At 60.4% G+C, this 19,884-nt stretch overlaps 2 protein-coding genes across 3 annotated transcripts; both read left to right on the top strand.

Moving 5' to 3' along the window:
• The first annotated feature begins 650 nt into the window (after nt 1-650).
• FA2H (fatty acid 2-hydroxylase) lies at nt 651-13,080 on the top strand. The gene is made up of 7 exons (XM_075765336.1): nt 651-977; nt 6,929-7,024; nt 8,743-8,885; nt 8,995-9,101; nt 10,465-10,637; nt 11,128-11,380; nt 12,173-13,080. Exons 1-7 carry the CDS (start codon nt 717-719, stop codon nt 12,250-12,252), a joined length of 1,113 nt encoding a protein of 370 aa, XP_075621451.1. The 5' UTR covers nt 651-716; the 3' UTR covers nt 12,253-13,080.
• Nucleotides 13,081-13,819: 739 nt separating this feature from the next.
• MLKL (mixed lineage kinase domain like pseudokinase) lies at nt 13,820-19,826 on the top strand. 2 transcript variants are annotated; one of them, XM_010299465.2, is made up of 11 exons: nt 13,820-13,931; nt 14,703-15,272; nt 15,465-15,578; nt 15,679-15,853; nt 15,954-16,051; nt 16,185-16,320; nt 16,827-16,911; nt 17,330-17,478; nt 17,678-17,727; nt 18,211-18,351; nt 19,477-19,826. In XM_010299465.2, the coding sequence occupies exons 2-11, from the start codon at nt 14,816-14,818 to the stop codon at nt 19,527-19,529; spliced, it is 1,458 nt and encodes a 485-aa protein (XP_010297767.2). In that variant the 5' UTR covers nt 13,820-13,931; nt 14,703-14,815; the 3' UTR covers nt 19,530-19,826. The 2 variants fall into 2 exon arrangements, with proteins under 2 accessions (XP_010297767.2, XP_075621601.1); XM_075765486.1 differs by lacking the exon at nt 13,820-13,931 and adding an exon at nt 13,987-14,196.
• The last annotated feature ends 58 nt before the right edge of the window (nt 19,827-19,884 follow it).

Below are 19,884 nucleotides of genomic sequence, written 5' to 3'. Positions count from 1 at the left end.
GGTACCCCTCATCCCCCACCCATGGGTGCCCCATTCCCACCCCCCTGTGGGTGCCCCTCATCCCCCCACCCATGGGTGCCCCATTCCCACCCTCCCGTGGGTGCCCCTCATCCCACTCCCATGGGTGCCCCATTCCCACCCTCCCGTGGGTGCCCCTCATCCCCCCCACCCATGGGTGCCCCATTCCTACCCCCCTGTGGGTGCCCCTCATCCCCCCCACCCGTGGGTGCCCCTCATCCCCCACCCATGGGTGCCCCTCATCCCCCCCACCCGTGGGTGCCCCTCATCCCCCACCCGTGGGTGCCCCATTCCCACCCTCCCGTGGGTGCCCCTCATCCCCCCCACCCATGGGTGCCCCATTCCTACCCCCCTGTGGGTGCCCCTCATCCCCCCCACCCGTGGGTGCCCCTCATCCCCCACCCATGGGTGCCCCTCATCCCCCCCACCCGTGGGTGCCCCATTCCCACCCTCCCGTGGGTACCCCTCATCCCCCACCCGTGGGTGCCCCATTCCCACCCTCCCGTGGGTGCCCCTCATCCCCCACCCATGGGTGCCCCATTCCCACCCCGCCCACCTGTTCGACGCGGTCCAATGAGCGACGAGGGAGGGGCGTGGCGTTAAGGGCGTGGCCGGGCTGCATATGCATGTATGCAGATGAGCAGGTGTCGGCAGAGCGCGCGGCCCCGGCAGCGGGACGGGCAGCGAGCGGGGGGGCCATGGCGGCGCCGCGCTCCTTCAGCGCCGCTGAGGTGAGGGCGCGCTGCGCGCAGGGCGCCTGCCTGGTCCGCTGCCACCGCCGCCTCTACGACCTGAGCGGCTTCGTGCGGCTGCACCCGGGCGGGGAGCAGCTGCTGCGCCGGCGGGCCGGTACCGACGTGAGCGCCGCGTTGGACGGGCCGCCGCACCGGCACTCCGCCAACGCCCGCCGCTGGCTGGAGCAGTACTACGTGGGAGAGATGGAACCCGGAGAGGAGCAGGTACCGCCGGCCGCTCCGGATCTGGGTGGTGAGGGGGGGACTGTGGGGGTGCCCCGGGTCCGGGATGTGCGGAGGAGTCTGTAGGGTGCCCCAGGTCCGGGTGGCCCGGGTCCGGAACGTACAGAGTCTATAGCGTATCCCAGGTCTGGGATGTGCGGAGGAGACTGTAGGGTGCCCCAGGTCCGGGCTGTGTGGGATCTGAGCACTGCGGGGTCTATAGAGCACCCCAAGTCTGAGGTGCATGGCATCTGAGCTGTATAAGGTCTATAGGGCATCCAGGTCCAAAATGCACAAGGTCTGAGCTGTACAGGGTCTATAGGGCACCCCGGGTCCGGGCTGTGCAGGGTCTGAGCCGTACAGGGCGTGCAGAGCCCGTACAGGGTCTGGGGCGTACGAGGCATGGAGTATTTGGGGTGCCCGTAGCGTACAGGGTGTGTAGGGCACCCAAGCCTGAGCGGCGTGGGACGTGGTGTGTTGGGTCTGAGCTGCTCGGGGTGCAGGCTGCGGAGGGGCTGGGGCGTAGGGGGCATGAGGGGTGTATGGGGCAGGGGGTGTTTGCGGCTCCTGGGGTCCTGCGCGGGGGGTGCCTGAGGTCTACGGGCTGCAAAGGGCTCAGGTCCACGGGGCACCCGGGGTCTGTGGGGCGGTCAGGGTCTGTGGGGCTGGGGTCTGTGGGGCCTGAGGTGTGGCGGATCCTGAGGCGCAGGGGGTCCAGGCTCCCCAGGCCCTGAGACAGACCGTGTCCCAGGTGCGCAGTGTCCCACCCCACGGTCACATCCCACCCTGGCCACGCTGGGAAGCAAGGATGGTGGGTGACCCCAGTGTGCCAGCGCGGCGTAGAGGTGTTGGGGTCTTTGGAGGGGTGCGGGAGATGGGGACGTGCAGCTCGTTGTTGGTTTTAGCGGGGCCATGTGGCATGGGATGGGCGATGGGGCAGGGCACCCTTCCCTGGCACTGCCAGCGCTCGGCCGGGGACCGGGGTGCTGGGCGCCGGGGCTTGCCGACAATGAGCCCAGCCACCCTCCTAACTGTCCAGGTGCAGGGCAAGGGTGGCCGTGACTCAGCACCGTCCCCGCTGCACCAGCCCACGCTCACCCGCTGCCCGGGCGGAAGGGAGAACGCCCCGGGGAAGTGCTGCCATCACTGCCGGGTGAACTTCCAGGCGGCAGCGTGGCACCGGGCGCTGCCGTCCTGGTGACTGGCCCTCGCCGGTGCAGGATGTCGGAACAGCAGCCCCGGCTCAGTCCCCTTTGCGAACCCAGCGGCCGCTTTCCCCTCGGGATTTCCCAGCAGGGTCGGTGACCGGTCGGTCCCTCCGAGCTGGTTGTTTGCGCTCGCTGTTCGTAGCCTCGGCCCCGAATCGGCAGCAGCGGCACAGATGGGGCTTTGTTCAGCCTCAGTGCGACGCCTGCTCTTTCTCCGGATCCCGGTGATGGCACCTCCTCCCGTTGGGACACTCATCGCTGCCACCTCCTCGCAGGCGTGACGAGCCCAACGGGTTGGGGTGAAGGAAGGTACCGGACAAACGAGTTCTCGCGCCTCAGCCCGCGCCGAGGGGAATTGCCACCGTCCCAATGCAAATACACGGCGTGATAACGCCGGGGCGCAGGGAGATCAGACGCTACCTGGCACTAGATAAACCGTCCTGGGTTGAAACACGAGGGGGAGGGAAAAGAAGCTGCCTGCTGCATGGCGAAGGCCGGCCGTGCTCCATCTGGCCCGCACCTGGTGCGTGAGCTGCTCTGACGGGCTTGCCGCCCCCCAAAAATCCCCTTTGGAGGGAGATGGGGGGAGTCGATGCTCTCAGTGGCGCTTGGGTTCTTGCTTTGGCTGCTTTTGGGCAGGCATACCCCAAGCAGCAATTTGAAGGAGGTGTTGGGTGGCCCCGGTCTGGCTCCGGACTCCCACGGCTCTGCCGGTGCCTCTTCTCACCCGTCGGAGGTCCCAGGGCTGCACCGTCCCCGTGCCGAGGGATGCGGGAGCCTGTGGTCCCGCGGGCATCCAGCATCCCCCCCTGCTCAACGCCCAGGGGACTTTGGGGGTTTTTGGGAAGGGGGGAAAAAAATGGAAGGGTGAAGAGGAAGATGAGAGCCAGCCCTCATCCTGCCAGCACACCTCTCTGTACCCCTTCCTGTGGCTCTCTGGAGCTCGGCTCCATCCTTCACCCGCAGACCTCTTCTGTGTCACCCACCCCATTTGGCAAAGGGCAAATTAACCTCCAGATTTTTTATCTATGCAAACAGAATGTATAGGGGAGATCAAAGCGAGAAGCAATAATTACCCAAACTAGAGAGTGGATTTTAACAGCCTTGCTAGAGGGAGACTGGATCATCTAATTACCCCGCTGATTTAAGCAATGAAAGACTTTCATCACAGCCTCTTTGGGGTGCGTGACATGGCCATGAGTCATGGTAAATCCCCTGTCCCTCTCGGGGCTGGTGTCCTCCCCTTCCTCTTGCCCGCATCACCGTGTGTCAGGTTTGCCCTGGGTCTCCATCCCAGCCCGAGCTCGCTTGGACATAGGCGCTCGCGCATTATTCAGAGATGTTGTAACAAGAAGTGGCTTTTTTTTTATTATTATCATCAGGAGAAGTTACCTTCAACCTCCTTTTAATAGCCTTGCTGCACCCAGTGTTTAATGGCTGGGACGCAGCCTCGTGGGGCTCTGCCAGCCACTGCCCGGGGACGGCGATGCTGGTGGGATGGTGATGCTGGAAGCGTGCCATCGCGGGTGGGGACCTGGCTTGGGCTCCCCACGCTTTGTGGGGCGTCCTCGTGCTACGTGCCTGAGCCTGCCTTGCCAAAGCAGCTCGTCCCATGTGGGCATCAGCAAATCGAGCTGTTTAGGAGCTCGGTGAAGGTGCCGGAGGCACCGGGGCGATGCAGAGGTACGGCAGGGCTTCTGCGGGGTTTGACTCACTGGGCGAAAGCGCATGGGTGGAAAAGCTGGGTCCGGGCCGCTGGCGGAGCGGCTGTCCGCAGGCAGCATGGCCCCGCTTGGGCCGGGGGGAGCTTTCCAGCTCTTCCTCCTGCCCGCGTCCCAGCATGTCGGACCCCGCGTCCCAGCACGTTGGACCCCGTGCCGGACCGTCCCTCCTGTCTCTGCCTGCTCCTATTGCAGCTGGATTTTGTTTTTTCTTTTAGCACCCCGAGCCCTGATGCGGGGCAGCACCAGGACAGCGTGGCTGGCACAGGACCGGCGCCGAGGTCCCCACGGTCCTGCCTGACCCGCGCAGGGCAGCGGGATGCTCAGAGGCGGATGCCGGGTCACCCCGTCGCCGTGTCGTGCCATGCCCTGTGTGCCCGGCCCCGTTGCCTCCCGGCAGGAGAGCCGGCACCTCGCCGGTGCTGCCGCTCACCGGGGCGGTGGCGCGGGAAAGCAGCACTTCGTAGGCGTTAACTTTCCCTTTGTTACATCAGGTGTCTTGCGCATCTTTCCTGGCAGGACCTGTTTGCCTGGGGACAGCTCGGATGCATCAGCATCACCCACGGGCGACAGGCAGAGCCCGGCGCTTGCAAAGAACCCTCCTGCCTCCTTCGAACCCGTCTTTTATTTGGAAGAGGAGGAGGAGGAGGATGGTTGGAAGCTCCAGCACTGGGCTGGGTGCCAGCGGGGCTCAGTCCCCGCAGGATGGCTGCTCGCTCAGGGCAGGCAGGAGCGTGCCGTCACGCCAGGGAGCGAGCCGGGGCATGCAGGCATGGCTTGCACCCTGGTTGCGCCACGGCTGCCCGTCCTTCTGGGTGCCAGTCCTGGGGTGAAAAAGAGGAGAGCCTTCCTCCTGCTCCCTGGCTGAGGAGGAGGAGGTGACTCAGGCAAGGCTGGGCAGGAGCCGCCTTGGCACGCGGAGCGATGGCATCTCCCTGGTGGCACCCATCCTGCCCAGCCTGGGCCCTACCGGTGAGGTGGGGTCCGAGCCCCCCATCCGCCTCCCCAACCTGGGAGGACAAGGAAGCCTCCGGCCGCGGCGTGACGCCTGGGTGTCCATGGGCAGCACAGCTGGAGGCGTGTGGACATTTCGGAAAGGGGAGGAGAGGTGCCGGGGTGTTGTGTCACCACGGCTTTCTTAAGCATCCTTCCTGCTGCCGGCGAGGCCATGGGGCAAGCGTTGAGGTGGAGAGGGGGATGGAGTGGCTGGGTTCCTTCCTCGGGGGATGGAGAAGCTGTCTCTCTCTCTTAAAGCCAAATGTTCTTCCAAAGCACCCGTGGGATGGAGGCAAAACTGTAACCTGACCATCCCCAGCTGGATTTCAAGGCAGCCCACCTCCCCCGGGGTCTCGAGACACCTGGCCGAAGGATGGACCGTACAAAGCTGAAGGTGTCGGTGGGGACCCTCGCAGAGGGAGGAGCGGTGGTCTGCAGCATCAGCAGTAAAACTGATCCCTGCTTAAGTTCGGCCTGGCTGGAAATATTCCCTGCCGTGCCGGCTGCCCCGGGGCGAGGGGCTGCCTCGGGGCTGGGTAGCACAGCTCCTGTTCCAGTGGGATGAGGCTGGAAATCCTGCTAGCCCAGGAAAGGGAGTGGGAGCCCGGTCGGCAAGGAGTGCCTGGTGTTGGCAAACAGCGCCCGGGGCCTTGCCTCGGCGTCATGACTGCGGCACGGAGTAAAGTCCTGTCTGCCCTGGCAAAGTGACGCCGGTCCTCCTGCATCCCAGCTCCTCCTGCGGCTGCTGGCAGGGAGTTGTTCCCGGCGGGGATGTGATGCCCTCGTATCCCTCAAGGGTATCGCATCCCTCGGAGCAGCGCGGAGAGCTTCTGCCGAGGAGCCCTGCTTGCGCTGCGGCTGCTGGGGGAAAAACCCTTCCTCGCCGCAAGTGGTACGGCTGGAAACGCCGGCGGGCATTGCTGTGCCGGGGCTGCTGTGCCGCGCCGTGCCCTGCTGCTGGGTTAATGGGTAACTCAAGGTGACAAAGCGGCAGAAAAGGCATGTTTGGCACGTCCCGCCTGGGGAGCCGGTGGGCTGCCGGCGCTGCTGCCGTGGGGCACGGCCAGCTCGGAGCTCACACGGGCACGCTGTGACCTCGCCAAGCCCCTCGCCGGCGGCAGGGCCGGTGCCGGAGCTGGCAGGGCCGCGGGCAGGAGGCCAGCGCTGGCAAGCGGCGATGTGTTTGCTTCCAAGCATCAGACAAGGCAGGTTTCTCCTGTTTCTCAGCCAGCCCTGGCAGCGGGACCGCAGCCTGGGCTTCATCCTGCTGCCGCACCAGCGCGTCCGCTGGGTCTCGGCGTTGCCCTCTCCAGCCAGCACCAAACCCCCACCCCACATCCATGGCCTGTGGCAAAGGCGCCAGTCCCAGCGCCACGCTGCAAAGGGTGCTTTGCCTTTTTCCCCGGGGCGAGCTCCCTCCTGCTGCGCTTTTTCTGCTGCGCCCGGAGCCAGGGTGGCGGCACTGGCCGTGCCGCGCTCCTCGATGCCGACAGCTCAGCTTCCTCGGGGACCAAAATGCCAGGGCGGGGAGGAGGGAGCCTGGTCCCGGCGCTCTGAGCACTAACCTGGCAATGCCCCTCGCTTTGCTTGGCAGCGGGGTTGGCTCAGGCCGCTGCTTGCCTGGCCGCTGGCCTGCGGGAAGGTGAGCTGCGCTACGGCACTGCCCGTTCGCAAAGGGAAACGCTGCCCAAACGCCTGGGAACCTCCGCTTTACGACACCCAAGCGCTGGCACCCGGTGCCTTACGGGCAGCACGGTGAGGTGGCCTGAAAACTGGGCTTGGGGGGGTGGTTTCCAAAAAAGCCGGAGCGCGTGATGCTCAGTGCATAGTTCATGCAGCCGCATCCCTCGGGAACCTGCTCTGCAGGAACTGACTGGCTTAAATTCGTCAGATTTTTTTTTTTCCCCTTATTTATTTAGCAGGTAGGCGCAAACTCGCTCTGCCTGTGCCCCTGGGTGGCACGGCCATCACCATCCCCAACCGCATCTGCCACCGGCGCTTCACTGCGGCGTTCTCCTTCTCTTTTCAGAGCCAGCCCGAGCCGGTGGATGAGAAGGAGGTGGATGCCGCAGCCCAGACCCCAACGCGGATGGATCCCCGCTGTAAAACAGTGGACGTGGAGAAGGTAAGAGCCGAGGGTTTCTCTGGCACGCTGTTTGCCGGAGCGACCCCGGGGAAAACCAGGTCTCCTCTTCCCCACGTGAGCGCTGGCTTTCTGCTGACCCCCGGGATGCGAGGGATGCCGGGAAGGAGCTGAGCTGATCCGGCTGCTCCTGCCCTTTCTCCTGGAGCAGACGGCATCGCTCGTGCTTTATTGCCCAGGCGTGGCCACGCTGGGAGGCTCCTGCCGCGGCGGCATGGGTGGAGGTGGCTTTCTCTGACAGCGGCCGTGCCCTTCGAGTGGGATGTGCTGCCAAGCCACACCTTGCTTGTTTGGGGGTTTTTTTTTTGTTTTGTTTTGTTTTTTCTTGCTTGCTTTATTTATTTTTTTCTTTTTTACCTCTTGACTGAGCACCGACAATGAGCACTAAGGGATCTCCCGGCCCGGGCAGGGTGATCTCCACGTGCGCAGGGTGCTCCCTGCCCTGCCAGCTCCTCTTTGACCGTGCCACGGGGACAGGGATTTGTCCTCAAGGTGCCTTTGGATGTCCCTGCCTTCCTTGGCACCATCTGGCTGCCGTGCCTTGCACGGCCCTGGCTCGTCGGTGAGCGTGCTTTTATCTTGCAAAAGGCATTTTTGTTTGAGCAGGAGAACACCTTTCACCCCCCCATCTTAATATTTCCCTGCTGACCGCCTCTAAAAGCAAATCTGCCGTCCCAAAGTGACCTTTTTTGCTCTTAAGTTTTCCCCTACCTCCCTGACGGAGGGTGTCTCCATCCCCATCCCGCACACCCGCTGCGGGCTGGCGTTGTTTCCCCTCCTGGGCGATCGCGTCCATCCCTGCCTGCAGCAGAGCCCAGAAACGCCCGCGGCCGCCTCAGCTCCTCGCCCTGAGCCATCCTCCTCCCGCCGGGAGGACCACCGGGACAGCCCCGGGGGCTGGGTTGCCGTGCGGAATGGCTGACGGAGAGCTGCCAGGCCCAGGGCTCGGCTGGGCGAGTGTGACTTCTGTCCCCGGGCAGGGGTGGCACCGAGAAGCCACCTGATCTGGGCAGGCCAGCGGAAGGTGTGTCCGGGGATGCTGAGCGGCACCAGAGGTGGTGGTGCCGGTTGGGTGTCTCTGGTTTTGTTGCGTGCGGGCATGCACGCCCGCACGGGTCCCCTCTTGCTCACGCAGCCGCGCGCTGGCATTTGCGTTCCCGTCCTGTATCCCTGCTCCCCATCCCTTTCTGCTTCGCTCCTCACTGCCGGAGCGCTCGAACGACTGTGACCGCCCTGAGCGTCCTCTCCGCAAGGAGAAAAGTCCTCAGTCGGGGCAATGCCACGGGGACGGGCTCCATGTCCTACCAGCGGCTTGCTGGCACGGCTAGCGAGCGAGGAGTATCGCCGCTTGCTATCTAATCTTGGCAGCTCCCGGGGTTGGGGAAAGAGCCTCGGTTATCAGGGCCTGATGCAGAGCCAGGGCTGGGAACAGCCACCTTCACCTTGAACTGCCAGCAGGTACCCGGCAGCACGGGGCCGAGCTCAGCCCCGCGTTCGTGGGGAGATGGGACTGATGCGTGCCTGGCTCTGCTTGTCTGCCCCGCACCGGTGCCTGCAGGGAGCTCAGGGCTGTTTGGAGCAAGAAGCAGCTGCCTGCGGGTCACAGGAAGGGGTTTGCAGCCCGAAATCCCACAGCTTTGTGCCCGGTACCGGGGTGGTGTGTGGGTCCCACGGGGTACAACCGCTGTCTGCTCCCTCAGGACCTGGTGGACTGGCAGAAGCCCTTGCTGTGGCAGGTGGGCTACTTGGGGGAGAAGTACGACGAGTGGGTGCACCAGCCCGTGGATCGGCCCATCCGCCTTTTCCACTCGGATTTCCTCGAGTCCCTCTCCAAGACGGCGTGGTGAGCCCCCGGGGGTCTGCGCCGTGTCCCGGCCGGCACCTCCACGGGGAGGGGGGATGGCTCGCCGCCCCGCGGGATGTTCCCCCTGACATCTCCCTCTACCCCGTAGGTACGTGGTGTTCATCGTGTGGGCTCCCGTGGTGCTCTATCTCAGCTGGGTCAGCTACACCTCCCTCGCCCAGGGCAACACCAGGCTCTTCTCCTCCTTCACCTCAGGTATGAGCAGCGGCAAAGCCTTTGGGCTCGGCTCGCTGCCCCCTCTCCGGGCCCAGGGGCAGGTCAGCCATGGGCGAGGGGGGAGAGACCTCCGCATCCCTCCCACATCCCTCCCGCATCCCTCCTTCCGTGCACGCTCACCACAAGCCGCATGCGAGAGCAGCAGGTGAGCCCTGTCCCCGCGGCCACCGGCATGTCCCCTGCACGAAGCCACCTGCGCTGCTTCAAAGCCTGAGCTCGCCCACCTCCATCCCCGCCTCTCACCCACGGATTCGGGCCCTCTGGGGGGGATCGATGGAGGCGCGGAGCCCGCCAGCCCGGGCTGCAGCCCGCTCCCTCTTGCCTCCCTTCCCTCCATCCCCAAAACCGAGCCCCGCCGGCGCTGCGGTGCGTGCCACCCTCCGCTGACGCCCACCCCGGGCCGCGGCTGAATGCCGGCGTGGCGGGCGAACAAACCCGGCTCTCAGTGCTGCCGGCGTCGCACAGTGCGGGGCTTGTTTGCCCGAAGCACCTGCCCTTGAATCTCCCACTGTCTGTTCCCCCGGGAATAACAAGTGTGGCCGGGGCAGGCTGTCATCTTTGTTGTGCCTTTTTTTTTTTTTTTTTTTTAATTTTTTATTTTTTTGCTGGGCTCCCTATTTTTTTTGCAAGGTGCCACCCGGTGCCAGCTGTGCCCGGCTGCAGGGTGGAGTGGCACCCCCCACCACTCCTTGCAGCATTCGGCACCTTGCTGCCAAGGGGTTGTTTTTGGTTTGGGTTTGGTTTTTTTTTCCCCCCAAAAAAATGAGTAGGTTTGGGGGGGATCAGAGTTCTGCTAGTGAGGATGCAGGGCTGGCAGCCAGCCCTGAAAGGAGGAGGTGGCTGAAAAATGCTTTGCGGGGGAAAGTGCCCAACAAACCTATTCTTTTTCCCCCCCAAAAAATAAAAAAAAAACCCCAAACAACGCCAGCAACACTGCTTAATTGTCATGAGTGCTGCCTACGCAGATTAAGGTCCCTCCTGGTCCCTCCTGCCTTGTTCTGGTGGGCGACACAGCTTTGTGAGGACAGGGCTGTCCCTGGAGTGCACGTCCAAGCCCCCCATTGGCATCTGGGATGCAGGGGACCCCCCTCGCCGGCTCCTTGCGGCAGCGAGAAGCCGACTCTTTCCGTAAAGAGCGTAAATTAATGGGAATCAAAGGAAAACGTGGTTTGGAGCGGTGCTTGGGATGGTAGCTCCTTGGGGAAGCTCGGGGCAGGAGGCGGATGAGAGGTGAGAGGGAGGGAGAGCCGAGCTTCACCCAGATGCCGATGGGAGCACGGCGACGGATGAAAGCACCCGCACATCGCCTGCCCTGCTGACCACTGCACGTCTCGTTGTGTAGAGTACTCCATCCCCGTCCACAAATACTACTTCCCCTTCATCTTCCTCCTGGGGATGTTCCTGTGGTCCCTGCTAGAGTACCTCATCCATCGTTTTGTCTTCCACATGAAGCCACCCGCTAGTAACTACTATCTCATCACCCTGCATTTCTTGCTGCACGGGCAGCATCACAAGGTGAGTTGCAGCTTACGCCCCCGCCGGCGCCCGCCGGGCCGTGGGAACGGTGGCCTTTGCTCAGGCGGAGCCTGTTTGTGCGTGTTCAACGTGACTTGTGGCATCTTGGCCCCAAGCGGGGCCCTTACCTAATACCTGCGAGGGCTGCAAGACGGGCTCGGAGGAGCTGGAGTTAAACCTGAGAGCTCCGGTTGGGTGAAGGGGGAGACCAAAAAAAAGCCATGGGCTCCCTCTAGCTTTGCTGGAGGAAACGTTCCCCGTGGAGCTCAGGGATCTGCCACCCAAAGCCACCGGCTGCCCGGCCACCTCGGTGTGGGCGAGAGGTTGCTCTCGCCGCCGGGTACATCTTTTGGGGAGGGTTTCTGGGGGCTGCTTCAGTGTTGGCTTTTCCCAAATGGGTGTCCCCAGTGCTTGGTAGGGATGTTCTGGGGGCTGGGAGACAAGGGGTGAGCTGGGAGCTGCCTGTCCCACCGTCCTTCTCCGCTTCCAGTCTCCCTTTGACAGCTCCCGCCTGGTCTTCCCTCCCGTGCCGGCCTCGCTGGTGATCGGCTTCTTCTACGGCATCCTGCGGCTCCTGCTGCCCGAGGTGCTGGGGCTCTCGGTGTTTGTCGGGGGACTCTGCGGCTACGTCATCTACGACATGATGCATTATTACCTCCACTACGGCTCACCGAAAAAAGGCACCTACCTGTACGGGCTGAAGGCTTATCACGTCAAGCACCACTTTGAACACCAAAAATCAGGTAGCGCTGCCATTCCCGCACATGCTGGCAGGGACAAGGGCTGTCGAAGCCCAGCCTGCCTGCACGTGTGCAGCCGATGCTCTGAAATATTTGGCACTCGGGATTTGGGGTGGGGGAAACCCAAGAGCCGTGTCGCTGAGGAAGTGATGTATGAGGTGCCGGGGGCGTGTTTCTCAGCCCCCAGGCTGAGGATGGGGAGCTGGTGTGGCGCGGGGGCAAAGGCAGCAGTCCGGCTCGCCGGCGGGCACTAATGCTGGCCGGGGATGCCCGGGGCGGAGGCAGAGCCACTGCAGTGCTGGGATGTGGGTGTCCATCCCTGCCTGGGGCAGCATCTCCTCCTGCCGGGAGGCGTTGGCGGGCGCAGGGTGAGGCCCTGGGCTTCCCCGGGTCTGCCCCACACCTTCCCCAGCCCGGCGCTTGCTCAATGTGCCCTTTGCCCGGTTTCCTAGGAGAACACGCCCCGTCCAGATAAGCTATCATCCGTGGGGCTGGTGGCATGGCCCAGCCACCTCCTCCTGCTCTCGCCTTGCCTTCCTCCCTCCCTGAAACGCGGGCGCTCCTCCCTCACCAGCCTCTCCGGAGGGACTGCCTGGCCCCGGCATGGCTGTCAGTTGTCACCACCTTTGTACCCAGCCGGGTGATGTCCCATCCTGTCCACGTGCTCCTCGTGCCCTGCCAGTCTTGGCGACGGTGGCACAGGCTCTGTTAACATCGAGCGAGCTGCACCCTGTCCCTGGTGGCATCCCGGTGATGGTGGTGCCACAGGCTGAGCGCTCTCTCCTCTGCCTGCAGGCTTCGGCATCAGCACCCGCTTTTGGGATTACCCCTTCCAGACTCTCATCCCCGAGGAGACCTTCAAGAAAGAGGACTGACGCCCCCGGCACAGCACCCGGCTTCTAGCTCCGTCCCTCCCGGGCTGGGGCTGGCATCCCTCCCCAGCCCTCGGCGAGGCCAGCGTGTCCCTGCCCCCTTCCTGGAGGCTGTGCCACGGCGGTGGCCTGACACCGGAGCATCCCGGTGCTGTGCTGTGCTCCAGCTGTGGCACTACCAAGGGGGCTGGGGGGCGAGGATGCAGGGAAAGGGGAGGAGGAGGAGGTTGTGGGGCTCCCTGGGGGGCTCCTGCCCCTTCCTCACCACCTTCCCACTCCAGGTCACGGATGCGCAGGCAGTTCTGCTGCCTGAGAGATGAAGTGCCCGATACTGCCCTCCCTCCTCCACCCTGGCACCTTGCCGGAGCCCCCCCGAGCCCCTGGCCCTCCTGGGGTGCCCCCTCCCTGGGGCATCCAACATGCTGCAGTTAACACCATCATCTAACTCGTGCTGAGGGGCTTCTGTATTCCAGGTCCTTCTCCCGGCCTGATCTCAGCACAGGGTGTTCTTAGCCCCTGGCCCTTGGGGTGGGGATCCCGCAGATCTGCATTTTGCCTTTTTCTAACCAGTGCAGCCATATCTCTCTACCAGATCTATCAAGTTTGTGGGTTTTGTAGACATTGGCTACTTAAAACTCAAACTCCGATGAACAGAATTGCTCTGAGATGCCCTTTTTTTTTTTTTTTTGGCTGATCCTGTGATTTTATTTTTTTTTCTAATGTTTACTGCAGATATTTAAAAGTTTGGAATAAAGTTATATGTAAAACTGTAGACACTACAATTGTAAATAAACTGTATATTTTGAAAAATAAAGCCTTTTAAAAAGGGTCTGTCAAACATATTCCTCGGGACTGCTCCCATGTTGTCCCACCCTTGGTGCATCTCTTCCCAGGTGCCGATGGCCCTCGGTGCCGCGGTACCTTGTGCTCACCTTGCTCAGCTTCCCTACGCTGACGAAAGCCGTGCCGTCAACCATGGTGGGAGATGGTCTTTGCAGGGAAGAACCACGGCAAACCTGCATGACCTTTTTCAGTAAGCGGAAGATGCTCACTTCTCCAAAATTGGGCAACAGCATCATGTGCCATCTGGTGCTTCCCAAAAATCAGCCCGGCCCTCTGACGAAGACAGATGCAAAATTTCCTGTACTCCCAGCAGAGGTCAAACACTGTTTCCAGAACTTCCTTTGATGCTGGGGGGTCCTGGGGCTGCAGGGATGGGGAGGGGAGTGGAAGGTCCCAAAGGACCAGCATCCCTGGTGCAGGATGAGTGTCGGTGTGCTCTGGAGGGTGCAGAGCTGATGCCGAGAGTGTTACAGTGCCCTGGACCAACCTTGCCACAGCTGGTGGCACAGCAGAAGGCAGGGGGATACCTGAAATTGCAGCAAGTGTCAATATGAGGGGGGCACAGCCTCCTCCATCCCCTTCTTCGTAAAGCTCTTCCCGCAGATAATTCCTTCCTCCAGTTAGCAAAACCCAGCACAGGGGGGCTACAGCCCACCTGGCCCCTTCCTCCACCACCCCCAGCAGCTTTCCGGGAATGGGGGGGGGGAACCTGTGGTCGTGTGGGAAGCCACAGTGGGTTGCACAATGCCCCTTCCGCTGCACACTATAAACGCTTCGCCTTGCCGTGCCCCTCCAGTCTGCAGAGGCAGCCGAGGTGGAGGCGAGGGGAGCGGAGCCAGGTAAGCCCAGCTGATTTCTCTTAGCAAGCAGATGAGCTTCTTCCTTGGGGGTGTGCTGGAGAGAGCCTGAAGAGGGTGAGTGGCTGCAGCTTGTTTCTGGGTGCGTTTCCGTCTCCGTCTCGTAGAGCCCAGCAGCCCTCTCTCAGTGCTGGCTGTCAATGGTGTGGGAGGCTGCTGCTAATTTCCCCAGGAAAGGGGCAGTTTCCTGTCCCTGCTGCCTGGACGTGGGCTGGGGAAGCAGCGACCGTCCCTGCGGGGATGCCAGGTACATAGAAAGGTTTTGACGTAAAATCTTAAGCGGGCAATCCAGGGCTACAGGGAGAAAATATGGAGAAGTTGGGGACGCTGGGGCTGCGGAGGCATGAAAGCTTTTATTAGATGGGTGAGAACAGAGACAGACGTTATCTAGAAGTGAAAATGGATCTTTGTGGTCAAAGAGGTAGGCTCTGCGGGCAGCACCCCTGCTTGGTGCGGGGCTGGTGCCGGGGAGCGCTGCCTGCGGGGTGCTCCTTGGATCATCGCTGACCCTGCCCGTCTGTGTGTATGGCTAGCACTAATTAATTTACATAAATTAAGCCAAAACATTTCTTGCTAATGCGGAGCAACATGTGCCAATACTGCTGCTACCGGTGTCCCTGCGAGTGCCCTCTCTGGTCTGCATGAGCTGCTGCAGCACTGGGGGAAGCAGAGAGAAAGCAAAGCAGCCGGAGAAGATATAAGGGGCTATAGGAGACATGGAGGGTGGTATGCCATGTTAAGGCTGTTCCTTAGGGTGGAAGACGTGGAAGAGCCACAGCCAGTTGATTTCCAGTTGCTGTCCAAGGCTCACCTTCACCAGACACCACCAGCCCACATCCCCAGGGGCCAAGCCCTTTGCGACAAGCATGGACATCGTGGAGAAGATCTTCTCCGTGGCCCAGGCCATCCACACCCAATTTGAGCAGGTGAAGTGCTGTAAGCACCAGTGCCAGCGCCTCGTGAAGCGCATCCAGATCCTGCTGGAGCCCGTGAGAATCCTCGAGGCTCAGTCGCCAAAGCACATCTCCCACCACGTAGCGGAACTGTTGAACAAGCTGCTCCAGGCGCTGGGGGAAGCTCAGAAACTGGTGATGAAATACAGCCAGACCAGCTGGATCCAGAAGTTCCTGAGAGCCCACAGCACCAGCGAGGAGTTCATCTGGGTGAACGAGAGCCTGGAGGACATTGCCCAGGGGCTCTCGCTCCTGCTGCAGGCAGAGCAAAAGCAGGCTTTCCTGGAGGCTTTCCACGAAAAGACCTGTCGTAGGCAGGACGCCGAGGATCTGAGGGACGATAGGGCTTTCTTGGACCAAGTGATTGCAAGTAAGTGTGCATTTAGCAAACTCTCTTTCCCTGAGACCGGTGGTCGGTACCTCTCACCGGCTGCTGCCCAGCTTTGGCTTGGTGGTCATGGCCAAGGAAAGCCGAAGAGATATTTAAGCCATGAGAAAAGCTAACCACATCAGTCCTGCACGTTCATCCAGCAGCCACACCTCTGCACGTTTCTCTCCCCAGGCACCGAGGAGCCCGAAGACATGGCTGGGGAGATCTGTATCGACAGGCAATGTATGGAGAACAAGGTAGACTGGATGCAAAGCGAGCTGAACAAAATCGTGCGCGTGATGGAATGTAAGTCGGCATCGCACTTCTAGGCAACTAGTGTGTATCCTTTCACCTCGAGCCCTACCTAACGTGTCCCTCATTCCCTCCCGGCACATGGTGGGAGCAGGCTTGAAGAAGGTCAACGTTGATAAAAGAGAAGACATCACCGAGATCGAGCGGGACCAGCTCACCTTCCACAGACACATGCAGGACACTGAGAGCTATGACCTCTACAAGGGCGAGTACCTCAAGTACCCCGTAGCCATCAAAACCTTCAAGAGGCCGCTGACCACCGACCCAGTGTGAGTTGTCCTGCGCAGGAGCAACATGGGGCAGCCAGGAGGGGACAGTGCCATGTCATGCCTTGCTCTGTGGACCTCACCATGCTGTCCCTTTCTACAGGAAGGTGAGAGACATCTTTGAGAAGGAGATTCAGACCCTGAAGAAGTTTGAGTCTCCAAACATCCTGCGCATGTATGGGATCTGCATTGAGGAGAAAGGTAGGGGGTGTCACGTTATTGTCACCCCTTCCCTCCTCTGCCTGTCCCTGACACTAGCTGGTGGCAGACAGTTTGTCGTGGTCCCCTCCCAAGAGGTGGCACAAGGCGGGATACTCAAGGTTTTGCCTTGCAGATGGAAGCCCCTGCTTCTCCATCGTCATGGAATACTGTAAGCATGGGACGTTGCGGGATGTGCTGACCAAGCAACGGCATCTTTCCTGGGAGGTCCGCATTCGGATGGCCCTGGGAGCTGCCAGAGGCCTTTACAGGTGAGCTCCTGCCTAAAGCACTGAGTAAGGCCACTTGATGGTCCACAAGCTGTGCTTAACTTCCTGGTATCTCTCAGTAAGCAGCGGTATACTGTCAGACACTGTTTCCACTACCTTGGGACACTGGGATGGGAGGCTGGTGAAGAGGTAGGCGGTGGGTTTGGATGCAGTAGCACCCATCTCCCCTGGTCACTGGCCCCTACATCTAGCTTGAAGCCTGCAAAGGCATGGGAGACACCCCCTTCCCCGCACCCATAGGGCAGCTTCAGGATCACGCTATAGCACAGCCAGTTCTTACAGGCCCAACTCATCCACAACGTTATTTCCCCCACAGTAGCTCTTTTAGCACCTGCTAGAAAGGTTGGCTTGGCAGGGTTGGTCCACCAAAACAGGCAGAGAGCTGCTGGCTTCTCTAGGTGCATGTTGGTCCATCCCCTACCTGGAGAGAGGGAGACTCAAGGTAAGGATGAGTCCATCACCCAGCCCTTGGTTCTGTCTGTCTGCAGGTTGCACCAGACAGAGAAGAAGTCCCGTCTCCATGGCTGCATCTGCAGTAGCAAGTTCCTGGTGGCCGGGGATTACTGTGTGAAGGTAAGGACCATGCTTGGAGAAGCTTTCGGGAGTTTTGCATGATTTTGTGGATGTCTTCCCCCCCCCCAAACACCAAAGGTAATTATGATGGTCCAGAATAACACCTGGGCTAGAGTCATCTCCCCTGTCACCTTGGACAGCTAGCATCTCAGTTCATCATTATCTCTGTTTTATCATCAGCAAAGCGAGTGTTTCTTAGCCATCCACCTTGGGATGAGCTGAAGGTATGGCAGTTCACTTGCCTCCACCTATGGTTTCACTTGCAGAAAGAGCCACGTGCCGGGCAGCACGCATGCCATCTTTTGCTGCCCAGGGCACCTTGTTCTGTTTTCTCCAGGTCGGGGCAGTCCCCAGCCATGCCACAGGTTTCTTCAAACTGCTTTTCTACCACTTCTCCCTCTCTCATTCTCTCAATCAGCTGTCAGGATTCGAGCTGTGTGAAACAGAGTCATCCATCAAGAGGAAAGCCAAGAAGAACTGGAAACGAGTCTCCATGTTGGCGTACATTGCCCCTGAGAACCTAAAAGACATCAACTACCCCTACAAGAGGCCTTGTGAAATATACAGGTGTGTTTGTCCCTCCTGGGAGAAATGCCCACAAGCAGGCAGATGTCTGGCAGAGTAGCTGTTGAGCTATGGAAGAAGGCCAGGTTTAATCGGACACATAAGCAGCCGTTTGCGGTTGGCATAGCCTGACGGTCCCCTCGTTAGAAGGGAGGATGAGGTGGTGGGATGAATGCTGAGACTCTTGCTTGTCTCCTTCCAGCTTCGGGATCGTGCTGTGGGAGATCGCAACCTCCAAAATCCCATTTGAAGGTGAGACAGAAGTATCTGATCCTTGTGTAAAAGTCACACGCGGGCTGGTGCGGCTGCTGGCTGGCTTTGGATGCTCCCTGCTCCTTCCCGGAGCATTCCGCGGTGTGCGAGTCCCAGTGGCAGTGCCTGGCGTGCCTGGCTGTGCATGACAGCTTCATAGCTTCCCCTGGGACTCCAATACAGCAAAGCATTTCAACAACATGCTTAAACCACAAACATGCAAATAATTTTTGTCTCTATTTGATGTTCCTGTGCATTGAAGCATGAACACATCTCCTTGCTTCACTGGAGCCCAACTGTGATGCCAAATACGGGGGGGAGGTTCATTGCAGACACAGTTTAGGTGGCTTCTCTGCTGGTTTCTCCATGCCACAGGCTGCGGGAAAGCTCTTGGTGTGCTTTTGCGCTGGGTTTCCTCCCCAGCACCCTCCTGTGGCTGCAGAGCTCTGTCCTAACACTCCTGTTTGCACACGTGTTGTCTAGGCTGTACTCCCCAGGAGATCGTGGAGAAAATCTGCAACCACCATTACCAGGACCCCGTTGGGGAAGATTGTCCTGCAGACCTGCGGAAAGTCATTGACCAGTGCCGGGCCTTTGACCCTTCCCTACGCCCTTCTGCTGAGGGTAAGTGTCCTGGACATCTGCTCCTTCCTCCACAGGCGCTTTGTATTCCTCAATCAGCTGCTTCAGCAGTCTCTTTGCCTTTGATTTTTCCATATGAATTTGTCTGGCTTTGTGTTTTGGGATCACTACTTGACTTACCTTCTTATGCTAACGAGTCCCCTAATACTAGACCTCTCTTTCTCCTGTAGTGTGACGGTTCATGCGGTTAACATTTATCCATGCCTTGACAATAATCACCAGGCTGTTTGTTTGGCATCACACACGAGTAAGCTTTTTCCCTCAGACAAGAGCCGAACTGGGAGCAGGGGTGCGAGGGTTAAGGCCCACTCAGGTCCTACAGATCCTGTAAGCTGGAGGAGCAGCCACCACACGGTGCAGGAACATAACCTGCCTTGGGCTTCCAGCAATAAATTGCAATCTTAGGAATTGCTCCGCGGTGGGGAAGATTTCACTGTCTTTGAAGCTGGTCTGGGTTTGATCAGATAAATAATTGGTCTCCATTGGAAGATTTAACAGAAACAGCAGGAAAAGATAGAGGAACATTTCTGGTGTGCTTGAAGGAACAGAGGTCATCTCTTCAAGGGGAGAAAGCTTCCTTCAGTCTCACCTGCCCCATCCTATGGGGCCTGTTTCCATACAAGAGATGTGGAGACTGTGCAGAAGAAACCACCCAGCTCCCACTGTACGCCACCGTCTCTGTGCCTCCGTCTCCCAACAGCAGCTCTCCCAGCAGACCCTGCCGCAGGGAATTGCCCTGGCCAAAGTAAAAACATCAAAAAAATCATCAGAGACGCGGCCAAAGCAGCACTGAGGATACAGCGTGTCTTTATTACTCTAATCCAACACCCAGCCGTGCCTGCGTGGTTCTGAGCAGGAAGGACATCTTCCTGTGGCTGTTTCCAGGCATCTCTCCGTATATGTGGCTGCTTCTCTTTGGGCTCTACTCACCTGTGCCTGCTCGGGGCTCTCCCCTGCTAATGGCTGCCGAGTCGTGCTGGCCTGAGGAGAGAGTGACTCCATATGCTGGTTGTTATCAGTGAGGGAGAGCAATCTCATCAGCGAGGGGGAAAAAAAGCCTACAACAAATATTCTGGTTTTGATTAACGCTATCCTTGTGTTTTGCAGAGATTGTGGACTTGCTGGCTGACCTGGAGAAAAGCAGAAACCAAGGAAGCTAACTGCGGAAAGCAGGGTCCGGTGACCAAAGCTGCCAGGCACCTTGGAAAGCAAGCCAAAGGAAAGCAGCGGGCCTTCCTCCTTCAGGCCAAAGCGCGGTGCTCGCCCCTCTTCTCCGCCTGGCAGAGACTGATCCTTCAATACACATTTATTTGTTTCTGTATGTGGAGACCTTTGCCTCTCCAGGGGTCCTGGGTTCGCCTCAGAGGCGGCTGGCGGGTGAGGGCACCCTGCCACAGCCTCTGTCCCCGCAAGGCCACCCCCAGGGGACTCAAGGGGAGGCCGGCGGGATCCCCTGTGGCCGGGAGGACGCGAGGCGGCCAGCTGCTCCTCAGCCCGGCCGCTGCCCGCGGGGCG

This window comes from Balearica regulorum, chromosome 13 (genome assembly GCF_011004875.1).
Source record: "Balearica regulorum gibbericeps isolate bBalReg1 chromosome 13, bBalReg1.pri, whole genome shotgun sequence".
NCBI classification, from domain to species: Eukaryota; Metazoa; Chordata; class Aves; order Gruiformes; family Gruidae; genus Balearica; species Balearica regulorum.
The sequence above is the reverse complement of the archived record's forward strand: the minus strand, read 5'-3'. Positions and strand labels throughout refer to the sequence as shown.

Coding starts and splice junctions, on each gene's coding strand:
- FA2H (XM_075765336.1), top strand. CDS start 717: ATGGCGGCGCCGCGCTCCTTCAGCGCCGCTGAGGTGAGGGCGCGCTGC. Junction 7,025..8,742: donor AAACAGTGGACGTGGAGAAG/GTAAGAGCCGAG, acceptor CTGCTCCCTCAG/GACCTGGTGGACTGGCAGAA. Junction 9,102..10,464: donor CTTCTCCTCCTTCACCTCAG/GTATGAGCAGCG, acceptor CTCGTTGTGTAG/AGTACTCCATCCCCGTCCAC.
- MLKL (XM_075765486.1), top strand. Junction 16,052..16,184: donor GATCTGCATTGAGGAGAAAG/GTAGGGGGTGTC, acceptor TTTGCCTTGCAG/ATGGAAGCCCCTGCTTCTCC. Junction 16,912..17,329: donor CCGGGGATTACTGTGTGAAG/GTAAGGACCATG, acceptor TCTCTCAATCAG/CTGTCAGGATTCGAGCTGTG.